Source organism: Xyrauchen texanus, chromosome 2 (genome assembly GCF_025860055.1).
Source record: "Xyrauchen texanus isolate HMW12.3.18 chromosome 2, RBS_HiC_50CHRs, whole genome shotgun sequence".
NCBI classification, from domain to species: Eukaryota; Metazoa; Chordata; class Actinopteri; order Cypriniformes; family Catostomidae; genus Xyrauchen; species Xyrauchen texanus.
This window is the reverse complement of record NC_068277.1, coordinates 57,697,834-57,724,662: the sequence shown is the minus strand read 5'-3', so window position 1 is coordinate 57,724,662 and position 26,829 is coordinate 57,697,834. Positions and strand designations below refer to the sequence as shown.

At 37.3% G+C, this 26,829-nt stretch overlaps 1 protein-coding gene across 5 annotated transcripts in view; it reads right to left on the bottom strand.

Annotated features, from left to right (window-relative positions):
- Window positions 1-357: 357 nt before the first annotated feature.
- arhgef11 (Rho guanine nucleotide exchange factor (GEF) 11) overlaps window positions 358-26,829 on the bottom strand; it is a 106,622-nt gene continuing 80,150 nt past the window's right edge. For 2 of the 5 annotated variants that reach the window (XM_052147479.1, XM_052147487.1), the window contains 8 exons: window positions 23,974-24,051; window positions 23,858-23,892; window positions 23,249-23,425; window positions 8,418-8,633; window positions 7,649-7,723; window positions 6,644-6,960; window positions 6,377-6,512; window positions 358-2,264 (listed from right to left, as the gene is read on the bottom strand). In XM_052147479.1, coding sequence (XP_052003439.1) covers window positions 2,206-2,264; window positions 6,377-6,512; window positions 6,644-6,960; window positions 7,649-7,723; window positions 8,418-8,633; window positions 23,249-23,425; window positions 23,858-23,892; window positions 23,974-24,051 — 1,093 coding nt within the window. In that variant the 3' untranslated portion in view covers window positions 358-2,205. Of the gene's footprint in view, window positions 2,265-6,376; window positions 6,513-6,643; window positions 6,961-7,648; window positions 7,997-8,417; window positions 8,634-23,248; window positions 23,426-23,857; window positions 23,893-23,973; window positions 24,052-26,829 lie in introns of those variants that run through there. The other 3 variants (XM_052147499.1, XM_052147491.1, XR_007972375.1) reach the window with 3 other exon arrangements.

The window sequence follows — 26,829 nt, the reverse complement described above, 5'->3', positions numbered from 1 at the left end:
AACTGTTCTGAACAACATGGTATAAAAATGGCATTAAGCCTAAATTAGCTGCAACTACATTATGATGAGAACACAAAAAATTACGGACAGGCAGAAAGCATCAGAGACCACAGCCCGAAGACACATTTGTGTTGGCTGTTTACAGAATCTAGTGCTGTCACAGAGACAGGTGAGATATCTCACAACAATTATTTCATTAATATCTTTCAGGGAGCAGGATTTTTCTTTTTGCATGTCTTTGCATAAAAAAAGCTTACATAACCTTTAAATAACTTTTAAAAAAATGACATGCACAGCCATGCTGCTTTCCTCACATTAAAACATCAATTTAGACTTAAACTTTATTGAACGTTATTACCTCAAGCTTCTGAATTGCTTAATAAATGCTTTTTGCTCTTACTCATTGAAAAAGTGCTCATGTAACTTAAAATTGTGAAAGACATACAATTTCATGATTCCATTCAGTTTTATAAAGCAAGCATCATCTCCACAATGCCCATATTCAGTTTCAAAGAAGCTTTTCATTTTTTGTTAGATACATCAAATTCGACTGAAATTTGATAAATTGTATGAAAAGAGATTTTCCTAAACTAAAAAAAAATAAAAAATACACATTTATTTTACATCTTTAATTTCACAAAACAAATATTTTTTTTTAACATGAGTTTCTCATTTTCCTTCTGTGCATCTAACAATCTCACAATAAAGAAAATAATTTACACATCTTTTGTTTGTCTACAAAAATAAAATTAAAGAAATAACTAGAGCTTTACAGTAAATTAACATAAAACAGACTGTAAACTCTATATTACATGAGTGAATGTCAATAAACATTTTTTTACGTACAGTAGTTAGCACGAGTATGAATATCACTGTGCAGCATACTTCTACAAATCTGTGAGTTGTTGACAGAATATGAATAAACATGGAACAATGGAGGAATGAGGGAATAAAGATAAGACAAGTTTAAAGGGTAAGCATACAGCCAGTGAAAATATAATGGTTAAAAACATAGTGGAAAAAGGGCATTAAAGCTAAAAATGAGATCAGGTTTACATTTCTCCACCTGAGTTTTAAAGTAGTTATCCATTCAAACATATCTCAGTCACACAAAAAAATGTAAGAAAACAATAATAAAAAAATAAATAAAAAAGCTTGTGTGAGGTAACTGTCATCCTTTCGTAGGTTAGCTTTACATGCCAAACGCTTATATAAAGATAACGCATTTCCGTTACGGTTTTTGAATTGGAGTTCCAGATCCCTTCATTTGTGCTTCGAGCATCCGTTGAGAGCTACAACTGAACTACGACAAACAGAGAGGGACAAAAGTTTACATTATTTACACGTAAAATGATATGTCAGCTTGATGGTCATGTGACCATGCCAGACAACAGATTTCATAAATACACTTTTTCTGTACAAACCGGAGTCAGTGCAGTTATGAGCCGTCAGCAGGAAACACTGTGTGTAGACACAACAAACATTTGTGGACTTTTTCCAAAGCACATTATTAAAAGACTTCAAGATAAATCTTTTCTTTTTCCTTCTTTCGCATAGTGTTATTCTATGAAATATAAGCCTCAAAATTAAAGATATTTGTGATATATCCTTAATTGCACCCCATATTTTCCACAGTGAAAAAGAACCTGGATTTGTCAAAGCCGTACCATCCACATACAGCTCCACAGCAATGGTCGACACCGCCATCTTGAGTATTGTTGATATGGCTCATGATATATTCGAACCAAAATGGTGCCTGTTTGGATTTCCGAGTGTCCTGATTAGCTGAATGGATGAGAAGCATGTATAGCAGCAGGTAAAGTGCTAGGATTTCCTTCAAAGGGCAGAGTCATGTCTTCAGCCACACTATTTTACATTCCATTATTCCACTTTCTTTTCACTTCCTGTTCTGTTCATCACTTCACAACTACGTTCTCATCAATAACATTTAATTTTCTCTCAAATGCGTTACTAGAATCCACTTGAATCTTCTCTTCCCTCCTTTTATCTTTCTTCATCTTTTCTTTCTTTCTGGATGTAGGCCGAAGTGTCGTCTGCCCTATTTTAAGTCCCGAATTATTGAGTTACAAACACCACACATTATGCTTCCAGGAGCAAGGCATGCTGGGAAGGGACTACATTATCAGTGCAGAGCATACATGTGTTTGTGCGTGAGAGAAAAATGAACAGGTCCAGTGTAAAATGTCAGAATCCAGTAGACTGGATTTCTGGTTGAGATGGTTCTTCCGAGACACCCTCCTTGCCTAAATGAAAAAATAAAAAAATAAATAAAATGACAAACAAATCACATATGTTGAATAATGTAATCTTGAAATAATAATAAAAAAAATGATATCCTATATAGAAAGATGAATAATTAGAGATACAGCAAATAACTTAAATTTCAATCTGTGAATCATACAAAGTGATCAAATGCTTCAGAAGCCTTGGAATTGGATGCATGGACGTTTTTTGATGACAATTTTGGGTGCTTTATTAAGTGTTATATGAGTAAAGAATAACTGACGACGCATTATTTTTAAACAATTTAACGGGCTGGAGTCAATTATTCCGCTTATACCATGGTTATCACACCTTAAGACATCGTTCAGGGTTCTATCTCAAGACATTTTCTGGTTTTCGTCCCTAAAACTCTCTTATGAGAGGAACTAATGTCTTTCGTCACGGATTCAGCATCTTGCTTTAATACAAGCTTTCCTTGCTATTTAGAAAACATCACTTCAGGACTAGCAACGTCACTTCAGGACTAGCAATGGAGGATTGCGAGGCTTGTGCTGCTTTACTGGAGCACTTACTGGAGTAACAAGTTAGTGTGTTTGTGCGAGTTTGTATTTGAGGGATCGAAAGTGAGAAAATTAGATATCTCGCTTCTGGGATTACCTTTTTTGTTGCAGCTCTTGTCAGAAGTAACATCGCTTTAAAAACACCAAGATGTGTGTCTAGCAACGAAGGATGGGCTGCTTTTAGGCATAGGAGTAAAAAGGTTGTGTGTGTGTGTGCACGAATGTAAGCGCACGTGCATGCGTTTGCATATGTGTGTGCGAGCGTATGTGTGCGCATGCACGGGCGTATGTATGTGTGTGTGTGAAAGTGCGGGGGAGACGAGGGAGCACAAGGGCTCTTTTTTTTAATCGAAACTGAAATAAATGTAGGATATTTTAGACATTGTTTTGACGTTCTTAACCAATTTACTTAAACCAATGACTTCGTTTTAATTTTTTTTATAATTTGGCGAAGTGATATGGATCCGTTATGCAGTCAAGACCTGGAACTACTTTATAGCCATGCGTTTACTTCAAAAATAATTGCACACCTTAAAATGTCCGTGAACCAATCAGAATCAAGGATTCAACAGACCCGTGGTATAAATGTCTTTAATGAACAAATCCCAATAAACATTCACAGTGCTGTGGAAAAAGTAAGTGAACCCCCTAAGATGAAGACGTTAACAAAAGCTAATTAAGAGTCAGGAGCTGGCAAACCTGGCATCTACTTAATGAAACGAGATTGGAGGTGTGGGCTAGAGCAACTTTGACTAATAAAAATCAAACATTTTGAATTTACTATTCACAAGAAGCATTTGCTGACGTGGACTATGCCTCGTTAAAAGAGATTTCAGAAGACCTACGATCAAGAATTGTTGCTTTGCATAAAGCTGGAAAGGGTTACACAGTTATCATGAAGACCTTAGATATTCATCTGTCCAGAGTTAGATCAACAATAATCAACAAATGACACATGAAATTGATATTTTGTATTCATTTTCATAATTTAAATAAAAAAACAAAAAAAGATCAGTCACATGGAAAAAGTAAGTACACCCCTTAATTTATCACACCTTCAAATCCCAAAAATTTGAATCAGGTGTTCAAGATTAAAACCACCTTAGGGAGTGCAGGTGGAACCGGTCTTAATTAAACCTCTCACATCTAGTGGCTGGTGTTTCTTTGCTATTAAGGTGTGTGGTGTCATCATGCCAAGATCTAAATAGTTCTGTGAGGCCTTTGGAAAAAAGGTGGTGGATGCCTATCCAGCCTGCTGGGGTTGCGGGGATCCACAGCACTTCAGGGATCAATGCCCTGTGAAGGAGCTGGGGACTGTGGTCCTGACCAGGCCGGAGCATACCGGATACCAGTAAGGATCAAGAGGGGGACTCACCAAGCATTGGTGGACACAGGTTGTAATTAAACCATGGTCCACCAATGCTTGATTCAGCACGAGGCATTGGGCACAGGTAAAATGGTGAGGGTGAAGTGTGTGCATGGGTATATTCACAAATATAGGGCCGGTTCTTGCCTCCTCCTTTCCATTTAACTGCTTTACAGAGACGTAACAGAAATTACATCAGAAATTAGCATAAATAATTCTGATTCAATGTAATGGCCAGCATCATCCAATCACTGCCAACCATGTTAAAATAAAATTATACATTATAAATTCTGAATCTACGTACTGATTACCAATACTCCATGTCTGCCAAACATGTTGAGAGGTCCAAACATCATCCGTAGCCTGAAACGGAACATTAAATAGGAAGTTTGGACTGAATGCACTTAGGATGCTCCCCATTTAGTGAATGACTGAAATGCTGTCTGTCTGCACTGGTCTCAGAACAGTTTGAAATGCATTTTATTTTCATGCTAAGCCTGTAAACTTTTTCCAAATTTTTGGAAGCATTGATTGATTTGAACTGAAACAGAGTCCACGAATGTGGTCATTAAACAGCGTTTAACAGAGTGCCGTTTAAAGATAAATCTCTCCAGTTATAAAAATGGCATATCGGACGAAACTAAAAGACACTAATCTTTTGACTCAAACAGGTTTTAAATGTAAAAACGTAATTAGGTTTCTTACCAGATGTAGTTTTGTTGGCGTTTCAACCAAACACAAACTCCGCTGTAATCGACGCCATGTTGTTTGTTCACATGAAAGTTTAAACCTTTACTGACAGCACAGTCTCCCGAACTGAGGTCAGTCGGTTTAAATTAAATTAAAATATGCGTTGCGTATAGCGAAGCAAAATACGTCAACGCATGTGGACACGGGTTGCACTAGGTTAAACTGGCCCAGATCGGATTTGAAAATGTCAGACTCAATGTGCTTGTGGCAGTCCACACTGTCATCTAATTAAGAGATCTGTGTCACATGTGAGTGGAAACAAATCAGATGTGGGCCACATTCAGCTGTGGTGTGAACATAGCTTATGTGAAACTGCACTTGTCACAAACACATGAAGACATGTCGACCTGATATCATGCTGATGTCATAAAAATTTACACGTTGTGATTTTGTCCCACGTATTTTCAGATTTTCTACACATGTGCTGCCACATGAGTTCTGAGAAAATCCTTTATGCATCCTAGATAAACGTGCGGCTATGTTTTCCACCAAGATGAAAGTCGTAAGATGACATAATTAGCTGTTTTATGTGACTGTTTTATATGACTTCTTTCTTCTGCAGAACATAATTTTAATTTTAATTTATATTATCCAACATATCCACTTCTGCCATTACTTACATTGCTCTGTACATAATATACAGTTTTTTGTTCTTTATATAACAGATTGTATTAGATTTGCACTACGTGTGTGTATGTGGGTATGTATGAAGGTGAGTGTATGTACGTATATGTATAATTATTTATTTTGTGTTCTTTTCTGTTTTTAATTACCTATGTCTTGCTGCTGTTTTTGGTATTGTTTGTATTGTTGTAGACAGGAAGCTCCTGTCACCTAGACAAATTCCTTGTATGTGTAAGCATACTTGGCAATAAAGCGGATTCTGATTCTGATAAAACAAAGATTTTTAGAATAATATATCAGCTCTGTAGGTCCATACAATACAAGTGAATGGTGACCAGAACTCCAAAAGCTCAAAAAAGGAGATAATTCAGCATAAAATTAATCCATTAGAATCCAGTGAACTTATATTTTGGTCTACTCTCACCCAAAGCCAACTGGATCGCTTCAGAAAACATGGATAAAATCACTGGAGTTTGATGCTGACTTTATCACTTTTTGGAGCTTGAAAATTTTGGTCACCATTCACTTGCAATGAATGCACCTACAGAGATATTCTTCTAAAAATCTTTTGTTTTCAGCAGAAGAAATCATTCAAATCTGGGATGGCATGAGAGCGAGTAAATGATTATTGAGAGTTTTTATTTTTGGGTGAACTAACCCTTTAACCCTGTATTATGCTGTTACTTATATAAATGTTCACAATAAACAATTATTTCACCAAGTAATTTCATTAGCCTAACTGCCAATCAGAATTTAGAGTCAGAAATATTGCTTTTAAAAATAATAATATACATTACACATTATATAATATTTGAGACAGAAACGTCCTCACCATCGCCTGCTCCACGGCCCATTGACGGTATTCCGGCTGCTGTGGGAGACTTGTGGAAGAGTTCACTTGACGCTTTATCAACAGAAAGAGGCTTCCTTAATTTCTTCAGAAGTTTGTAGTGGTCTGCTTCAATGTCCTAGAAGGGAGAAGAAATACATTAAAGGTGAAATCTTGAATGCTTTGAAGCTCCATTTAATTGTATATCAAGAACTTACACTCACAACTTATTTTGTAATGGGAAATGAGTCTTTTGTTTGTATACTTTACCCTAAGGTGCTGAAGTTTCCTCATCAGCTCTTCAATCGTGTGGAAGATCTCGTCCACATTCTTGATCACGTGCCGCTGGCTGTTAGCTTGTGATTGGCCAAGCCCCTCCTCTTGACTCAGGCTCTCAGTCAGTGATTGGTCTGTTGGAGACAGGCAGGGAGTCTCTTGTTGTTCTTCTTCACCAATAAAGGATGATAAGAACACGCTCGGAGTCTGATGGTGGTTCTGAGATGTGTCCGAGTCTTCAATTGCATCTGTGCTGCTCTCGTCTGTGAGAGCACTATTTTGGTTGTGCATGACCAGAAAAAACATGTTTCCTGGAAACAGATGGAATAACATCATAAATCGCTCAGACAGCACTAAGGCTTTGTTCAAATGGCACACAAATCCACAAATCTTTTGGACTGACTGTTCGCACAATCATTTCGCAGGGGATAAAATCAGGTCAATTTTTTCCTTGATCAGGTCAATACCTGTTCTACATCATTTGCTTGATGCTATATTATACATCTGAGATGCTATTCTTCTCACCACAATTGTACAGAGTGGTTATCAGAGTTACCGTAGACTTTGTCAGTTCGAATCAGTCTGGCCATTCTCTGTGTACCTCTCTCATCAACAATGCATTTCTGTCCACAGAACTGCCGCTCAGTACGTTAATTCAGATACATGACTTTGACTACTAAAATAACTACTGTAACTATTGTAATATTATAATTTACAGATGTACAAACTATATCCCCTTGTAACACATATACTTATTGTAAAAGCAAAGTTGCAGAAATTCTGAATTGTTGAAGCTCAAGAACCGACAAAGAGATTGTCTGTATTCAGAATCAGTTTCAAAAACTGAAGATAAATCTCATACCAGATGAAATGATAGTCAATTGAGACTAAAAACAAATTGTGACTTGTCTCCATGAAGTTTGAGACAAGTCACAATTGTTCAGAGGAAACTGGCCCAGAATGCATCTACCAGAGTATTGTACTATATATTAGCCCCACCTTTCTCCATAGAGGATTGGTAGGAGGTGACATCATCAGTGATGTCTTCAGGTATATAAGAACCCGCACCCACAACTGTGTAAGAAAGACAGGTAGAAGGTGTGTGTGTGTGTATGTGTTGAAATTAAAATGTGTGCAAATGAGTGTGTAAAAATTATTTTGTGGTGCATTTATGTTTGTGCATTTAGTTAGCAAAAGACATATACAAGAAAGCCATAGCACCAGTACGTTTGAGTGTGTGTAGGTGTGTGTGAGAGTTAGAGCGAGTGTATGTATGTGTGTGGTGAAAAAGTAGCAAAAAGAGATTGAAAAAGTGTTAAAATCACATAAGCTTCATCAAAGCGAGTTCTAAGCACATGCAGAGAGAGAGAGAGAGAGAGAGAGAGAGAGAAAAAGGGGAAAAGATAGATAAAAAGTTGAATTTGTTTGAAAATGTTAAATAATTTTACCACAACAATATCTGAGAAGATTCAATGCAATCACCAAAAATATTGCATTACAAAAATTTGTATGTAATACAGTAAAAAGTATTGCTCTGCAGTAATGACAATCTAATGGAAATCACTATTGAGAATAAGGGAAATTAATAAATAAATAAACCCCTCCAGAGTAAAACCATGTGGACACATTCAAGTAATGAGAATGGGGGGGGAGGGGGGGGGGGGGGCACTGATAGGGTTACTGTTATATCATATATCCCTGCTGATCAACATTCAATAGTGAAGATAAATGGCCTTGATGATGCTTAACACCATCAATTAGTTTTTACCTTTCCTCACAACCTGAACAGTAGGTTGCACCACCTCAACATGTTCCTCCACCCACTGACTGGGTCTCTCACTAGGGGCAAGTTCAGAAACCTCTGGCTCCACTCTGTCAGAAAAATAATTTCTTTCATTGGCCGTCTCATTTGTGGGTGTGTCATCTGAATCTTGACTCCATCCATCCTCAACATCCCTGAAGATCAGCTGTCTGAGGTTCTCCACTGAGAAAACGAGAGGAAAGGAGGGAGAAGTGTGAGAAGAGAAGATTTCGTAAAATTTAAAACTTCAATCTGATTGGTTGTCTTTATGCAACTGTGTGAGCCAGGTTGCACAAGTTTTTACCAGTTTGCTGCAGTGAGCATTTCTGAGAAGAAAACTATTTTGCCAGATTAAAGGCGGTAATTTTTTTATAAAAAAAAAAAAAAAAAAAAAAAGTACTTTGATACTACACAGCAAATAATGTGCATAATTTTTAACGGAAAAAGAAATGTAAAACTGACCTCCATCCTCTTAAAACTATCTGTCTGACCCAACACTTTGTGTCTATTCGCTACATCGATGACCGCCACATGGCCCAAAATACAGAGTCTGGGGCAAAATGAAACCCGAATGCCCAATATGTCACACACAAAACTCTGAACCTTCAAACAAAACTCCTGGATCTTAACACACCACCAAAAGACATGGGTTATGTCTCCATCCTCTGATTGGAATTGCCAGCAGGTGGGTGTGTCTTTAAGACCAAGCCTATACAATCTATAGGGGGTCCAACAGTATCAATTAGGGCTGGGATAAACGATTATTTTTTAAACGATAAATCTAGCTATTATTTTTTCGATGCATCGATTAATCTAACGATTCATTTTTCCAGTCCAATTCAATTTCAATTCGATTATCTCCCCATTAATTGACTAATAGCAATTTATACATGTTGATTTACATATCTGCATGAAAAAAACATGAATTCCTTAACATTGCAATATGTGTTTATTGCTCTTAAAATTCCAAAATAAAAGACTATACAAGTGCAAAGTAATGCATTTTTAGTCAGAGGTAACATTCAATAAAAACTTGAAGCCTTGAAAACACATAGGCCTAGCTTACTGAAAAAAAGTGCATCTTGTAATTCTTCTTTCAGATTAAAATAACAACAACTTGATGTCTAGCATTCAATAAAAAAAATAAAAAGGTCACCCAGCCACCCTTTCTTAGAGCTATTGAAAGAATACAGTAACTATTGTAAATTGGGGGCTTTAAGCTAATACAGAAAGTTATTTTCCAACAAAAAATAAATAATAAAAATAAACATTCAGAATTCAACATTTATGTTGAACATAGGCCTAGCTTACTGAAAAAAAGCATCTTCATTCACATGCAAAAAACAACTTACACTGACACATTCCTTTCACCTTAAGAATACTGTGTGTGTGTGTGTGTGTGTGTGTGTGTGTGTGTGTGTGTGTGTGTGTGTGTGTGTGCGCGCCGGGTGGCGCCTCTTCAGGTGCTGGTGCATTGTCGTGGTGCTAGAATGGAAGGCCATCTCCATTTTGCAAAGATGAAATATCACGGAATTGTTTCCTTTTAAATTAAAGAATTCCCATACTTTAGAGGAAAGCTTCGGATTTAGACCAATTAACTACAATAGTGATATAATTCTGTGGAGGCAAGGTATAGATCTAGAAGGGTCGGAGACAAACAGACAGAGTAGCCAGAAAAAATCTTAAACAAATATGTGATAATTTTGATTTAACACAGGTAGTCAAGGGTCCAACAAGAAAAACTCATAATACTGAAACGCAGATTGACTTAATCTTTTGCAATAAACCAGAAAGAATTACAAAATCCTTTAATATGATCACAGGACTATCGGACCATAATTTAGTTCTGGTGACAAGAAAGTTAACTAGCAGAAGGTTTTGTGTTTCAACTATTAAGGAGAAAGAAGTATCTAGAATACCATACAATGCACAGGATCATTTTATAGATACAATAAACAGGTTTAACTGGAGTAATTTGCTAGATGGGAAAGATGTACATGATGGAAGTACAGTGCTTACAAGTAGACTACAGTATTTTGTTAAGGAGTTTACCCAAAAATTTAGAAACAGAAATTATAAGAATAGTCTCCCATGGATTAATGCTGAAATTTTTAATATGATGAAAGAACGTGCTCTTGCAAAAAAAAGGGCAAATAATTCAAAATTAAGTACTGATAAACACAGTTTTGCAATGTTGAGGAATAAAGTTACATCTCAGTTAAGAAAGTCAAGGGCTGACTTTTTTCTGACCATTATAAACAATGCAGGGGGCAATTCAAAATTGATTTGGGATCAATTAAACAAATTGCTGGGGCAGGAACATAAAGAAAGAAAACCTGTTGAACTTTTGTTGGATGGGAAATGTATTTCTGATCCAACTGTGGTTGCTACAGCTTTTAACAACTATTTTGTAGACTCTGTTGCATCTATTACACAGGGTTTCTCACACATAGATATTAGTAAGTGCCCTATCATGTCGTCAGAGCACAGCCTTGTGTTTTCCAGCGCTTCTGAAAGAAATATAGAATTCTTAATCTTACCTTAACACTTAATACTTCTAAAGCGAAAGATGTTTTTGGTATGGATAATACAATGTTGAAAGAATTAGGTTCGTCATTGATTATCCCCATCACAAAAATTATAAATCAATCGATCTCTGTGGGGGAATTCCCAAACGCTTGGAAATTATCTATTGTTTCCCCTTTATTTAAATCAGGAGACAGACAAATTATTTCCAATTATAGACCTATTAGCATTTTGCCAGTAATATCGAAGGTTTTAGAAAAATGGGTGTCTCAACAGATTAGGGATCACTTGAATAACTCAGTATTTTCCCTTCATCCATTACAATTTGGATTTAGGTCAAATCACTCCACTGAGACAGCGAACTGTTTTTTTATCGAAAATATTAAATCTTTGCTTGATAGGAACAAGGTTGTGGGAGCTATTTTTTTTTTAGATCTTAGGAAAGCCTTTGACACTGTTAATCACAATATTTTACTGTCTAAATTATCTCAATTTAATTTTTCAGATAATGCTCTAAAGTGGGTAGCATCTTATCTTTGTCAACGATCACAAACTGTACGTATTGGCAGCTATCAATCTGAACCTCTTCAGTTGTCCACTGGAGTGCCTCAAAGGTCTATACTGGGCCCTCTTTTGTTTTGCATGTATATTAATGATTTGCCGCGTGCGTGCCCAGAAGTGAAGAGTTCAAATGTATGCAGACGACACTGTTTTATATATACATGGAACATCAAAAGCAGCAGTGGCAGCCAAACTTACAAATGCTATGGTTAAAATTAGTGAATGGTTAAACCACTGCAGCCTTCAGTTAAATCTTTCCAAAAGAGTTGGTATGTTTTTTAGTAAAACCACCAACTCTGCAGTTGATCCGGACATTTTTATTACCGGTGAAAAAATTCAAATTGTTTCAGAATTTAAATATCTTGGTATTATCATTGACTCCAAACTTAAGTTTAATTGTCAGATTTCAAAAACTGTTAAGAAAATAAAATTTAATCTAATTTTCGACATATCAGGAATTCAATGTCTACCCAAGCTGCCAAAATATTTATGCACTCTATGATTTTTTCACATATGAATTATTGTCTAACTACTTGGTCTCAGGGCAACTACTCAGCCTTGCTACCAATACAGACTATATATAAACAAACGCTAATTTTGTTTTATAAGAAACCACGTCATTTTCATCATTGTAAGACTTTATCAAAATATAAATTGTTGAGTTGGGAAAACTTTAAGTTTTCAAATGGCTGTTTAGCTTATAAAAATTTGAATGGCCTGGCCCCACCACCTCTTAGTTTCTGAGTTTCTGAGTTTAAGATCGGAATACAGTCGTCTCACTAGAGGTACACTTAGAAGGGACTGTGTTATTAATTTCAGGAAAACTGCTTTTAGTCAGTCTGCCTTCTCTAGTAAAGCCTCAAAAGAATGGAATGACATCCCAACGTCAGTTAGAGAATTAAATAGTTATAATGGATTTCGTTCTTCTTTTAAAACTTGGCTTTTTAGCATGCAAATATGTCAACATTGATTTTTTAATTTTTATTTTCTGTGGTTTTGGAAATTGTAGGGTTTGTTGATTTTTGTTTTGTTTTGATTAAATTGTTGTATTTACATTGTATTTTTAGGTTGCCTATTGTACATCTGGCCTAGGACTGCAGATGAAAACTAGCCTTTTGGCTAACTCTGGCATATTTTGACTTGTCATGTTAATATGCATTGTCCTTATAATAAATTAAATTCAAATAAAACCTATGTGGAGTGGTTGTGGTGTAGTGGTCTAAAGCACATAACTGGTAATCTGGTAACCAGAAGGATGCTGGTTCAAGCCTTGAGCAAGGCACTTAACTCCAGGTTGCTCCGGGGGGATTGTCCCTGTAATAAGGGCTCTGTAAGTCGCTTTGGATAAAAGCGTCTGCCAAATGCATAAATGTAAAATGTAAATGTAAAACATCATCTGCGTAAAGCAGAAGCTTATTCACCACACCTCCAGCCATCACCCCTGGAAAATCATCCTCCTTTCTTATTGTGGCTGCTAATGGTTCAGGGCAAGACAGAACATTAAAGGGGAAAGAGGGCAACCCTGCTGGGTGCCCCTATCCAGAGTAAAGTAATCTGAAATGAATCCATTTGTTTGTACTGCTGCTACTGGGTGTCTATAAATTAACTTAATCCATCCAATAAACGTATTCCCAAACTTGTACATTTCCAAAATCTTAAAAAGGTAATCCCATTCTACCATATCAAACGCCTTTTTGGCGTCAAGTGAGATGGCATCGACCACTGACCACATATTGATGAACCTCCTAATGTTATCAGAAGAGCTACGGCCCCGAATAAACCCCCACCTGATCTTAGGGCTGGACGATAAAACAATATCGATATTTATCGCGATAAAGAAAATCCACGATAAGCTTTTGAGGAATTTTCGATATTTACTGCATGTCGCTAAAACACAAGCAGTTCGGCTTTCTCAGGCTGTGTTTCCTGCCTTGCTAACAATTAGGTTACATCAGACACCGGATTGATTCCATCCGCAACGCAAGACTTCATGACAATGATGAGAGCGCGACAGAACAACAGTGATGTGGACAACAGCTCTGATCTTTCTGCGCTGTAATCTTGAATATTGTTCTCTAGCACCAAACATGCATAGTTTCTGCCCTGTCCCGCTCCGCTTGCTTTGCCTCTTTTTCCTGCATGTGTGTAGACATGAAGCCCCGCATGAGTTAACGTGGTTTCAAAGCAACTTTTAGAAATAACGTTTTTCCATTCTAAATGTATCTTTATTAATCAGCATGTTACGAGCCTTTAATAATAAACAAAACGATTTCTGTTCTAATTTTGTGAAAATGGAAAGACTAAAATTATTATTTGGTAGACTAGTCTCTCACTTTAATGAAAATATACAAATGGTTTTTTTTTTTTTACTTTTTCAAAATTTTCTCTCGTGACACCCCTGAACCCACATTCAGCATCATTCCACAGTCACAAGGGCTTCTATGCCCCATACTTGGGTATCTGAATCTAAAGAAATATAAAAAATATTAAAAAGTTTAATGTAAAAATATTCCAACAAATACTGGACAACTGTCACTATGCTTCAGAACAAACAGATGATCTTTTAACATTTATTTTTAATTGATAAACTATAAAATATTTTAATATTTTGGTAAAAGATCCCGCAGACCCCACTGCTTTGGCTGTCTCTGGAGAGTTTTGTAGAGACTATTCTGACTGTTTAGAATAATTTTTTTCTTCTTTTCTTCAGTCAACTTTGAAATAAAAAAAAGACAGTGCAATGTGTAAATGTATAACGTGATAAATATGGATATCAAACAATATGAAAAAGATTATCGTGATAACAATTTTGGCCATATCACCCAGCCCTACCTGATCTATATGTATAAGAGATGTATTTACTTAAACTTTACTTAATTGGTTGGCCAAAATTTTTGACAATATTTTAATGTCTAGCTGGATCAGGGAAATCAGACTCTAACTCTTACACTCACTTGGATCTTTGTCCTTTTTAAGAATCAGACTGATCCGGGCTTGTGTCATGGTTATTGAAAGCTTTCCGTTCTTTAATGATTCCGTATAAACTTCTAGCAAATGTGGAGCCAATTCTGTAGCATAAGATCTAAAAAACTCAGCAACAAAGCCATCTGGCCCCGGAGCATTGCCAGTAGGCAAGGCATTGATTACCTCACCAAGCTCCTCCAGGGTCATCTCAGAATCAAGAGAATTGTTTTGCTCATTCGTCAGTTTAGGGAGTTCAAATGGTTCCACAACGTTTCTAATTTCTTCATCAGTAGATGAAGAAGAGGAACTATAAAGATCAAAATAGAATTCTTTAAAAGCATTATTAATATCAATTGCTGAGTTAAAAATGTCACCACCAGCAGATTTCACTGAGTGAATGGTAGAAAAAGACTCTTTCTGCTTTACATATCTAGCCAAACGCTTCCCTGCTATGTCTCCTGACTCAAAATATGGTCTTGCCCTGAATAGCCAAAACTCCACCTTCCGCGACAAAATAATATATCTATTTAAATCGGGTCAATTCTCTGAGGCCATCAGACAACATTCTGCACTTCATCCCTGCCTCGGCACTTTTAATATTCCCTTCCAACTCCACGAGTTCTCGTACTTTGGATTTTTTGATGAATGAGGCATACTGAATGATCCAACCCCTAAGAACCACCTTAAGTATATTTTATATATATATATATATATATATATACAGAAGCTGGCATTAAGAATTACTATAAAATTCAGAAACAAAATATACTTGGTACATGAGAAAGGACATGTAAGGTCACACAATTGTCCTCCTGTTCTGTCCCTGGATAGCAATTCTGAGTAAACTTCCTGTTGCCTATGAATGAATGCAATGTGAAGGTTGTACAAAGTAATATTTATTTTTAATAATGCTATCAGAGTGAATAGCAGGCACAACAATGCCTCTACGACCCCACACACCCCTCACACAAACTCTTTACCCTCCTCCCGTCTGGCAAGAGGTACCGAAGCATTCGGGCCCTCACGGCCAGACTGTGTAACAGCTTCTTCCCCCAAGCCATCAGACTTCTCAATACTCAGAGACTGGTTTGACACACACGTGTCCTGAGTTGCACTTTAATAACTGTCACTTTATAACTGTCTGCTACCTCAATAACTGCTATGTGCATAGAACATTATCTCATAGTATGTTATGTTTACATTTTTAGAAACTGTCATCTTTTTGCACTACTGTGTACTGGTCGGCGCTGCACTGTCTATTGTCCTGTTCATTGTCAGTAATTTGTTGTACTGTCCTGTACTTTTTGCACATGTTTGCACGTGCACTTTATATAGGTATATAGGTAGTTTATATAGGTATTTTATTTTGTTGTGTTGTCTCCTATGTGGTCCTATGTTGGTCCTTTGTTGTTTTTATGTAGCACCATGGTCCTGGAGGAACGTTGTCTCGTTTTGCTGTGTACTGTACTAACTGTATATGGTTGAAACGACAATAAAAACCACTTGACTCTACAACATGGGCCGCCATCTTGAGTGTTTTGGGTTGATTGGATCTCACATGATAATAAATAAGTCATTGTTTTCAGCTATCTTTGTTTTCCCTATCCCCACTTCAATGCGAAGACTTGTTTTTAAATGCATCTACTTGGGAGAGTGTTTTCTAAAAGCTCAGTTTTCAATGTCAAAAACTTGGTGTGGAAGGAAGGACAAAACGTAGAGAAAGCAATGCGTTTTCAAACAAACATATATTGGTGTGGACATGGCCTGAAAATGATTTAGTCGCAACAGTTCTCAAGTCAACAGTACACTGAACTGAGAACCGCCTCTTTGGCTTTGTTCACACATGCAGAAAAAAAAAAATCTGATTTGATCAGTTTAGGATTTTGTAGTCCAAAAAGGACAAAAAACAAAAAAAAAATCAGATTTTTACAAGCCTGATCCAAACTTATCTTTTTATGCGTTTTTTTCATCATTCATTGTGCGCGACAGGTTGTTTCGTTTAGAAGACATGTACTGTGTTCCAAAAGGCTTAAATGATCTCTTCACAAGGCACTTAGAAGGGAAACCAATAATGATAACCACACTGTAAGATAGTTACCAACTATCAAAGTACCAAACTATCCCACTCTTTTGCTGCAAGCCCCCAGATATCAAGCAAAAAACGGCAGGCCCCTCAACCACCTGCGGGCCCAGCTCGCCCTCCCCCTCCTCCTGTGAGAGCTCTTCGACCTCTGCCACAACGCCAGGGCTCACACCCTCCTCCATCTGCTCGAGGTGAACCAAAAACAACTGATACCAGCTCTCAGTGATATGTGTCGGGTCCCTGCTATGATAACAGACGATAACAGTCAAATGTTTACAAAACAAGCGGGAACCCAGTGTGCCTGTATCTTTCTCTATTGCTGTTTGATTACATGATAGAACGTCTAAGGCCTTCAAAAGCCGTACAGCAAACCCATCTAATCTGGTGCCTATTACACGCCAAACTAAGATTGCTGTGGGGACAAAAACTGTTAAGTTAGCACTTTTAAACATCCGCTCACTTAAAAATAAATCACTTCTAGTCAACCACTTAATAAGCACATACAACCTGGATTTTATGTTTCTAAATGAAACTTGGCTAGAAGACAGCTGTAGTGCAACAGTCCTTAATGAAACATCCCCTCCTAACTTTACTTTTTTGAGTGTCTGCAGAGAAGGTATGAGAGGTGGGGGTTTAGCTGCTCTTTTTAAAGATGTCTATCAATGTAAGCAAATATCATTTGGGAATTACCCGTCTTTCGAATATCTGGGTAGTGTTTTAAAAGGTGCTTCACGCATTTTACTTATCATTATTTACAGGCCTCCAAAATACTCTCCAGCCTTTGCTGAGGAATTTACAGAACTGTTATCAACAATTACCTCAGAGTTAGACTGTCTTGCCATTGCTGGAGATTTTAACATTCACATAGATAATGCAGAAACCAATATGACAAAAGAAATCAAAACTGTTTTAAAAACTTTTGATCTGACTCAGCATGTACATGGACACACACACATTCATGGACACACTCTTACTTATCAGTAAGGGTCTAAACATTTCATCGATTGTTATTAAGGATGTAGCACTGTCTGATCATTTTTGTATTTTCTTTGATGTATTAATCTCTCCTGCCATTGAAGCTAGATCTGTGTCTGTCAAGAAGAGATGCTTAAATGAGAACACTAGTGTACTATTTATGAAGGCTATTTCTTTAACACCAAGTATATCTGCTGACTGTTGATTTTCTCCTTGATTCTTTTAACTCAAAAGTTAAAAGTGTAATTGATGATATTGCTCCTGTGAAAGTCAGGAAGAAGAGTGGCAGACAAAAAGCACCTTGGAGAAACTCAACAGCAGTGCAAAATATGAAAAGACAATGCAGAAAAGCAGAGCGCATGTGGCGGAAGACAAAACTTGTACTCCATTATAACATCTACAAAGACAGCATCCATGCTTTTAATATGGAACTAGGCAAAGCTAGACAGACTTTCTTCTCAAATATTATAAACAGCAACTTAAACAACACACGCACTTTTTTTGCAACTGTAGAGAGACTGACAAACCCCCCAATCCAGATTCCCAGTGAAATGCTCTCAGACAGCAAGTGCAGTGAGTTTGCTTCTTTCTTCTCTGAAAAAATCAATAATATCAGAAAGTAGATCAGCACATCCTTGAGTTGTGCTGGGTCAGACAAATCAAACCACAACCTGAGAAAGTAGTTACTATGTCTGATTTCAAAGAAATTGATGGCAAAATTTTGGAAGAAACCGTACAGCACCTAAAAACATCAACCTGCGCCCTTGATGCACTTCCCACATCTTTTTTCAAAAGTGTGTTCAACTGTTTAGAAGCAGATCTCCTAGAAGTGATAAACTCCTCACTTTTCTCTGGGAGTTTTCCCAAACTCCCTGAAAACTGCAGTTGTCAAGCCCCTCTTGAAAAAGTGCAATCTGGATAAGACCATATTAAGCAACTATAGACCGATCTCAAATCTTCCTTTCCGCAAGATCATTGAAAAAGTTGTCTTCAATCAGCTGAACAAATTCTTGAACTCAAATGGATACTTTGACAATTTTCAATCTGGTTTCCGATCGCATCACAGCACAGAGACAGCGCTCATAAAGATAATAAACGACATTCGCTTAAATACTGATACAGGCAAATTATCAGTACTGGTACTACTCGACCTCAGTGCTGCATTTGACACTGTCGATCACAACATACTTCTTGACAGGCTGGAAAACTGGGTGGGGCTTTCTGGGATGGTCCTAAAATGGTTCAGGTCATACTTAGAAGGGAGAGGTTATTATGTGAGTATAGGAGACCATAAGTCTGAGTGGACATCCATGACATGTGGAGTCCCTTAAGGCTCAATTCTTGCGCCAATCCTGTTCAACCTGTATATGCTCCCAATGAGCCAAATAATGAGAGAGAACCAAATTGCTTACCACAGCTATGCAGACGACACAGATCTACTTAGCCCTATCACCTAACGATTACAGCCCCATTGACTCCCTGTGCCAATGCATTGATGAAGTAAACAGTTGGATGTGCCAAAACTTTCTTCAGTTAAACAAAGACAAAACTGCAGTCATTGTCTTTGGAAACAAAGATGAAGTTCTCAAGGTGAATGCATACCTTGACGCTAGTGGTCAAACAACTAAAAATCAAGTCAGGAATCTTGGTGTGTCTCTAGAGTCAGACCTTAGTTTCAGTAGTCATGTCAAAGCAATAACTAAATCAGCATACTATCATCTGAAAAATATTGCAAGAATTAGATGCTTTGTTTCCAGTCAAGACCTAGAGAAACTTGTGCATGCTTTCATAACCAGCAGGGTGGATTATTGTAATGGAATCCTCACTGGCCTTCCCAAAAAGACCATAAGACAGTTGCAGCTCATACAAAATGCTGCTGCCAGGATTCTGAGCAGAACCAGAAAATATGAACATATCACACCAGTCCTCAGGTCTTTACACTGGCTCCCAGTTACATTTAGGATTGATTTTAAAGTATTATTACTGGTATATAAATCACTCAATGGGCTAGGACCTCAATATATTGCAGATATGCTCACTGAATATAAACCCAACAGATCACTCAGATCATTAGGATCACATCAGCTAGAAATACCAAGGGTTAACTCTTAAGCAAGGAGAGTCTGCTTTCAGCTATTATGCCAGCCGCAGCTGGAACCAGCTTCCAGAAGAGATCAGATGTGCTTCTACAGTAGTCACATTCAAATCCAGACTCAAAACACATCTGTTTAGCTATGCATTTACTGAATGAGCACTGAGCCACTGTGTGTCCGACTGTTTGTACTGTATTTTATTTTATTTTATATTCTAAACTGTTTCAATTATTCTTATTTTTTTTTTTATTCTTATTTTAATCTCTTCTATGTAAGGCACTTTGAATTACCATTGTGTATGAAATGTGCTATATAAATAAACTTGCCTTGCCTACAAGAATATTTTCAATTAGAAATTAATTAAAAAGGGTGTTCAGAATTACTGTTTTATTTCACCTTTCAGTCCACCGACAGTGGAAGGTAAAGCCTATGAGGGGAATAGGGCATTGGGCTAATCACTTCTCAATGGAATGCACCCTTGTGCCATACATATGTTAAAGGGCAGCCAAAGCAGTGCAAACCTCTAAAATAATACAGATATTGGCTTTACTTACCAAAAGAGGTGTGGTAACACACCGGCTGTGAGCCACCACAGTGAGATAAGGTATTGAATGACTCACGGATACAGGAATGTAGTGTACTGGAAATATGTTCATTATTTAGTTGAATTCGAATTTTATCAATGTATATTGATGATCTGGTCACAATAGTTCTTGTCAACAGTACACTGAACATAAAAACGTATTTCTCGGACATGTTCAAAGTATCGATGAGTGAGCTGCTCATACTATGAGTATGCGTGTACCAAGGATTTAAATTAGGGGGCGAAAGTTTCTTTCATAACAAATAACGTGATTGGAAATATGCGTATGACTTTTTATGAAATAATTTGTATTAAATCATGCAAAAATATTTCAGTCGATTTTGCTAAATTTTATTATTGTGTATTATGCATACAGATTATATTTTAAGTTGCTATGAGCTGGAACCCATTCGCAGACATTAATTGGACTGCTTAACTTACTGTTATCATACTGTTTTTTAGCGTACTAAAAGAGAATCACAAAGCAGTTGTAGTGTGTATGCGTTGAACGCATTCATTTTCGCTCACAGTCAATAAAGTTAATTTGAAAAAGCAATGTGGTCAACCAGACATGATATGATATGAAATACAGAAAAACAAAGTATACCTGGGACTTTAGCGTCTTGCGCATGAGCACCATGTTTTAGGACATCCGTAATTTTACAGAATTTAAAAACCATTGACAGATAATTGAAAATGCGGTCCGTCATTTTCACAAGATAAAAACAAGCATAAAACTTTACTTAAACCGTCTTTATGTGGTAAGTATACCCATGTGGCTTCATTCTATTTCTGAGAATGACAAAACAGCACTTAAGTGCAAAAATGTATATAAAAGTTTCAACGTATATTACAAATGAGGTTAGATGCATTATTAAGTTTTTATTCTGATGGTAGGTTACAATATATGTTCTTAAGTTTGGGTGTCAGATGTTACTCGCCCTGGTGCAGCCAAATAGTTCTCCACTTGTGAATGCAGTACATTTTATTTGCAAAAGCTGGTGGACTAGTGGTCGTAGGTGTTGAGGTTACAAATGTTGTGGTCCTTAAAATAGGTAAGGTGCTGAATGCAATCACTTTTTGAATAAAGGCTCTAAATATGATAAAGATTCAATGTAATAATTTTTGGTTTTAAAATATACACTGTTCTATTGATGTTCACACAGTACATTCAACTAACATATTATTCTATAAATAACAGGCTATGTGGACTTCACATATTGTGAAGTGCTCAAAAATCACCTAATATCCTGAAATATACAATATGGCAAAAACTGAGAAATGTATGTATTAAAATTGAGAAATTCATTAAGATACGTAGTTATTGCAATATTGTTTATATTTTACAGCCTAGATCAGTGGTTGGACACGTCCCCTCTAATGTCTACTGTGGTTACAGCCTTGGCCAAATAGCACAGTACGTCGTCTTTGCTAATACTTACTCTTCGCTGTAGCCACCAGCTTCATCCACTGCCTGAGTTCAACAATCAATTGGAAAACTCAAGATTTCAATGGATGAAGCGACACGTAAAAGAATATAATTTGTTCTAGGACTGGTATAGGGTCAGCCGCAAACCGAAAGCGGAGGCTGCAGTGACCACAGGCTCACAAAAGTTGGACAGTTAAAGACTGGAAAAACATAGCCTGGTCTGATGAATCTGTATTTCATCATTTCATTTCAGGCCTACTGCAGCTTTTCTGTTCTTGGCTGACAGAAGTGGAACCCGACATGGTCTTCTGCTGTTTTAGCCTATTTGTCTCAAGGTTCTGCGTGTTATGCATTCTGAGATGCTATTATGCTCACTACAATTGTACAGTGGTTATCAGAGTTACCGTAGCCTTTCTGTCAGCATGAACCAGTCTGATCATTCTCATTGACCTCCGTTCTCTCCACAGAACTGCAGCGCCCTAGATGTTTTTTGGTTGTTTTTGGCACCATTCTGAATAAATTCTAGAAAATTTTGTGTGTCAAAATCCCAGGAGATCAGCAGTTTCAGAAAAACTCAAACCAGCCTAACTGGCATAAAAAATCATGCCACGGTCAGAATAACTGGGATCACATTTTTCCCCATTCTGATGGTTGATGAGAACATTAACTGTAGGTCCTGACCCATAACTGCACAATTTTATGCACTGCAGCCACACGACTTGCTAATTAGATAATCGCATGAACAAGTATACCTAATATAGTGGTTGGTGTGTGTGTATATTAATTGTATCGGCACAGCCCTATAAGAGTATCCTTTTAAATCAAAATAAATTCATATTTGTAGCACAAGTAACAAAAAAGAAACTGTAACTGCATCAAAAATGCAGTAAAGTAATTTCTTGCATTACTTTATAAGAGAAAAAAGTAATCTGCAACACTGTTGAGCAGCACTTCTCTGCATGTTTGTTGCATTGACACTAATTAGACGTCAAAAAGATGATGTCTTGGCGAGTGAAATATCCCTTAACTCGTAATTTTTAAGCCAACCAGAGCACAAAGTGTGATTAACACTCACACATTACTTGTACAATATTAAGATGAAGTAATGGTGGATATCTAATATAATATAGCACTATTTTTGAATTACTACAGCTATGTGGCCCATGACTCCTAATTTTTTTCAGGATTTGGCACCCAATAGAACAACAAATCTGGATACCCCTGATGTATACAGTTGTAAACAACAAAATATACAGGCACCAAAATTACATCCCATAATGTCTAAATCATGGTCACTGTATTTTTACAATGAATTTCTGGCAACTACAGCTTTCAGGTTTACCCCCAGTATATTTTCACAGAATTATTATTATTTTTACAGTGTGCATACAAGTAGATGTGCATATTCTGCTTTGTTTTTTAGCCTGTAAAATAATCTGTTCTTATACTTGTGGGCAGACAGAAATTGAATGAATGTCTACACACATTTTCTTCAGTGTCTATACAACCAATCGTGGAAACGGCTGCTGGTCTCTAGTTCTGTGAGACCAAGCATAAACACACTGAACACAAGCAATCCCTTACCATCTTGAAGAGCAGCTTCTGCAACACCAGCTTTTGCTTCTAGGTAGACATCCTTGTCCTCATCATTACATACTTCTGACTCGTCTGTTGGTGTGGTAGGTGTGAGAGCACATTCATCCTCATCATCATCAGCCGAGTCCTTCTCCAGAGACACAGACTCCTCTGACAGTGATATATCTATCGAAGAGTTTGGAAAATGTTTGGATTCTTTTAATATTAAAGCAACATTAAACAATATTTATGACACATTTAGCTTACATAATGTGATGTGTTTGAGTGAAACAGAATATTCTGCATGGAATTATGTGTTGGGAGGGACTTGATTTCATTGTGATTTCACTGGATCATTACATGTTAAATGGTTTTAAAAATGGTTAGTTAGTTTTACTTTTCCCTGCCCATGCTGCCTCAGTAACATCAGCAGAAAGTAATTTAAAAGAGGCGGATAATTTTATTTCATTTTGATGAAAGATCTCTATAAGAGAATAGAGAATAACTCTCATGAGTAAGACCAAAGACATTTGTTAAGAAAGTAAATGGGGTTCATTTTAATTTCATATGACACCCTGGCCCACAAATAAGAGACATAAATCACACAAGCAGTCTTACGTAATTGATTGGCAGATGAACTCCCACCTGATGACCTAAAAGAGAGCGAAAATATATGTAATAACATATTTACGGTTTTCAACAAGAAAATAAGTCCAAATCATGTGCTGACTTACGGCGCTAGCGATCCTTGTTTGACTTCGCCTGCCCCTTGAGTGGCTAAAGCGATTGTCTTTTCAAGCAGGTCTTTCCAACTGCACAAGAGTAATATAACAAAGTTTGAGAAAGCATAGCTGTAAAACAATTTGAATAATTCTTTGCTTTTCATCTTAAGATTTAAAAAAGGTACTTTTTCCATTTGTGTACAGTGCATCCAGAAAGTATTCATTGCGCTTCACTTTTTCCACATTTTGTTGTTATAGCCTTATTCCAAAATGGATTAAATGAATTATTTTCCTAAACATTCTACAAACAATACCCCATAATGACAACATGAAAGAAGTTTGTTTGAAATCTAATAAAAAATTTAAAAAATAAATAAAATAAAAATAAATCATGTGTACATAAGTATTCACAGCCTTTGCTCAATACTTTGTTGAAGCACCTTTGGCACCAATTACAGCCTCAAGTTATATTGAGTATAATGCTACAAGTTTGGCACACCTATTTCTGGGCAGTTTCTCCCATTCTTTTTTGCAGGACCTCTCAAGCTCCATCAGGTTGGATGGGGAGCATCGGTGCACAGCCATTTTCAGATCTCTCCAGAGATGTTCAATTGGGTTCAAGTCTGGGCTCTGGCTGGGCCACTCAAGGACATTCACAGAGTTGTCCCGTAGCCACTCCTTTGTTATCTTGGCTATGTGCTTAGGGTCGTTGTCCTGTTGGAAGATGAACCTTCGCCCCAGTCTGAGGTCCAGAGCACTCTGAAGCAGGTTTTCATCAAGGCTGTCTCTGTACATTGCTGCATTCATCTTTCCCTCAATCCTCACTAGTCTCCCAGTTCCTGCCGCTGAAAAACATCCCCACAGCATGATGCTGCCACCACCATGCTTCACTGTAGGGATGGTATTGGCCAGGTGATGAGCGGTGCCTGGTTTCCTCCATGACGCTTGCCATTCAGGCCAAAGAGTTCAATCTTTGTTTCATCAGACCAGAGAATTTTGTTTCTCATGGTCTGAGAGTCCTTCAGGTGCCTTTTGGCAAACTCCAGATGGGATGTTATGTGCCTTTTACTGAGGAGTGGCTTCCGTCTGGCCACTCTACCATACAGGCCTGATTGGTGGAGTGCTGCAGAGATGGTTGTTCTTCTTGAAGGTTCTCCTGGAAGGAGCTCAGTCAGAGTGACCATCGAGTTCTTGGTCACCTCCCTGACTAAGGCCCTTCTCCCCCGATCTCTCAGTTTGGCCAGGCGGCCAGCTCTAGGAAGAGTCCTGGTGGATCCAATCAACTTCTATTTATGGATGATGGAGGCCACTGTGCTCATCGGGACCTCCAATGCTGCAGACATTTTTCTGCACCCTTCCCTAGATCTGTGCCTCGAAACAATCCAGTCTCGGAGGTCTACAGACAATTCCTTGGACTTCATGGCTTGGTTTGTGCTCTGACATGCACTGTTAACTGTGGGACCTTATATAGACAGGTGTGTGCCTTTCCAAATCATGTCAAATCAACTGAATTTTCCACAGGTGAACTCCAATCAAGTTGTAGAAACATCAAGGATGATCAGTGGAAACAGGATGCACCTGAGCTAAATTTTGAGTGTCATGGCAAAGGCTGTGAATACTTAAGTACATGTGATTTTTTTCATTTTTTATGTTTAATAAATTTGCAAAGATTTCAAACAAACTTCTTTCAAGTTGTCATTATGGGGTATTGTTAGTAAAATTTTGAGGAAACTAATGAATTTAATCAATTTTGGAATAAGGCTGTAACATAACAAAATGTGGAAAAAGTGAAACGCTATGAATAATTTCCTGATGCACTGTATAAGTCATCACCCTCTTAGGCCAGAAACATACTCTACATAACTAAGCCAATTCGAATGTTCAACCAAGGCATTGTCAGCAAGAGCTCCTGTTGTACCTACTTTGAAACTGTAGCTTCCAAGGTTCAAGCTATGCATAACAATGTCAATAAACTACAGTCAAGCTACTCTTTCATGGAGTTTCCAGGGGCAAATATGGTCTTCAGTGAAGGCTGATGTGGACAATCTTCCACATACTCAAAGTTGGTTTATTACATAATTGCAGTTATTTAATATAGAACATTATTCCTTAATAGCATAAACTTTAGGAACATCTGAAGGCAAACAAGGCTATTTTATTTAATACAAAAAAAATCTGAACATATATTGCAAAGGAAAACCTTTGGCATAATTTTTCCACAAGTCTTGGAGGTCCAGACTTTAAAGCCCTTTATGTACTTGCCCTTATAAGCATAGGTCGGATCTTCATCAATGCTGTTTAGAATGTCGTGGCTGTCTACGATTTCATAGGTTTGACTTTCTACATAGCGCTGTAAACTAAATTCTCAGTAGAATTCACATGGTTCGTATCAGTGTTGTGGTCTGCGCCACGATACAGAGGGAGGCCAGGTTTATATTCCTTAAGTCATCTGCTCTGCGCTATCCTATATTTGGAGCACGGATATCGGAGGACACTCGACTGATGCGAGCATGCTCCAGAGATCGTGTATAGCAGAGCAAAGCGGATCAGATGAGAATCATATTTAGTGCGTCTAAAATGTTGGACACTAGATGAATATCATAAAATTAGCTTGAGCGGCTGTTGAAAGTTTTTGAATGCAGGAAAAATCCTGTGTTTTAAAAAAATATTTAGCTACAAGGGGAGTAAATATTTGGACTGACAACGATTTGATTACAATTGTTTAACTAAAACGTATGATACAAGGTAAAATCTGAAATTTGTACACGATTTGATTCTTTAAGAACGATTCATAATTATTTTCAAAAGTGTAAAGAATTCGAAAAAATATTTACAGTTTTTATGGAACTTTCTAATTTAGACAGCACA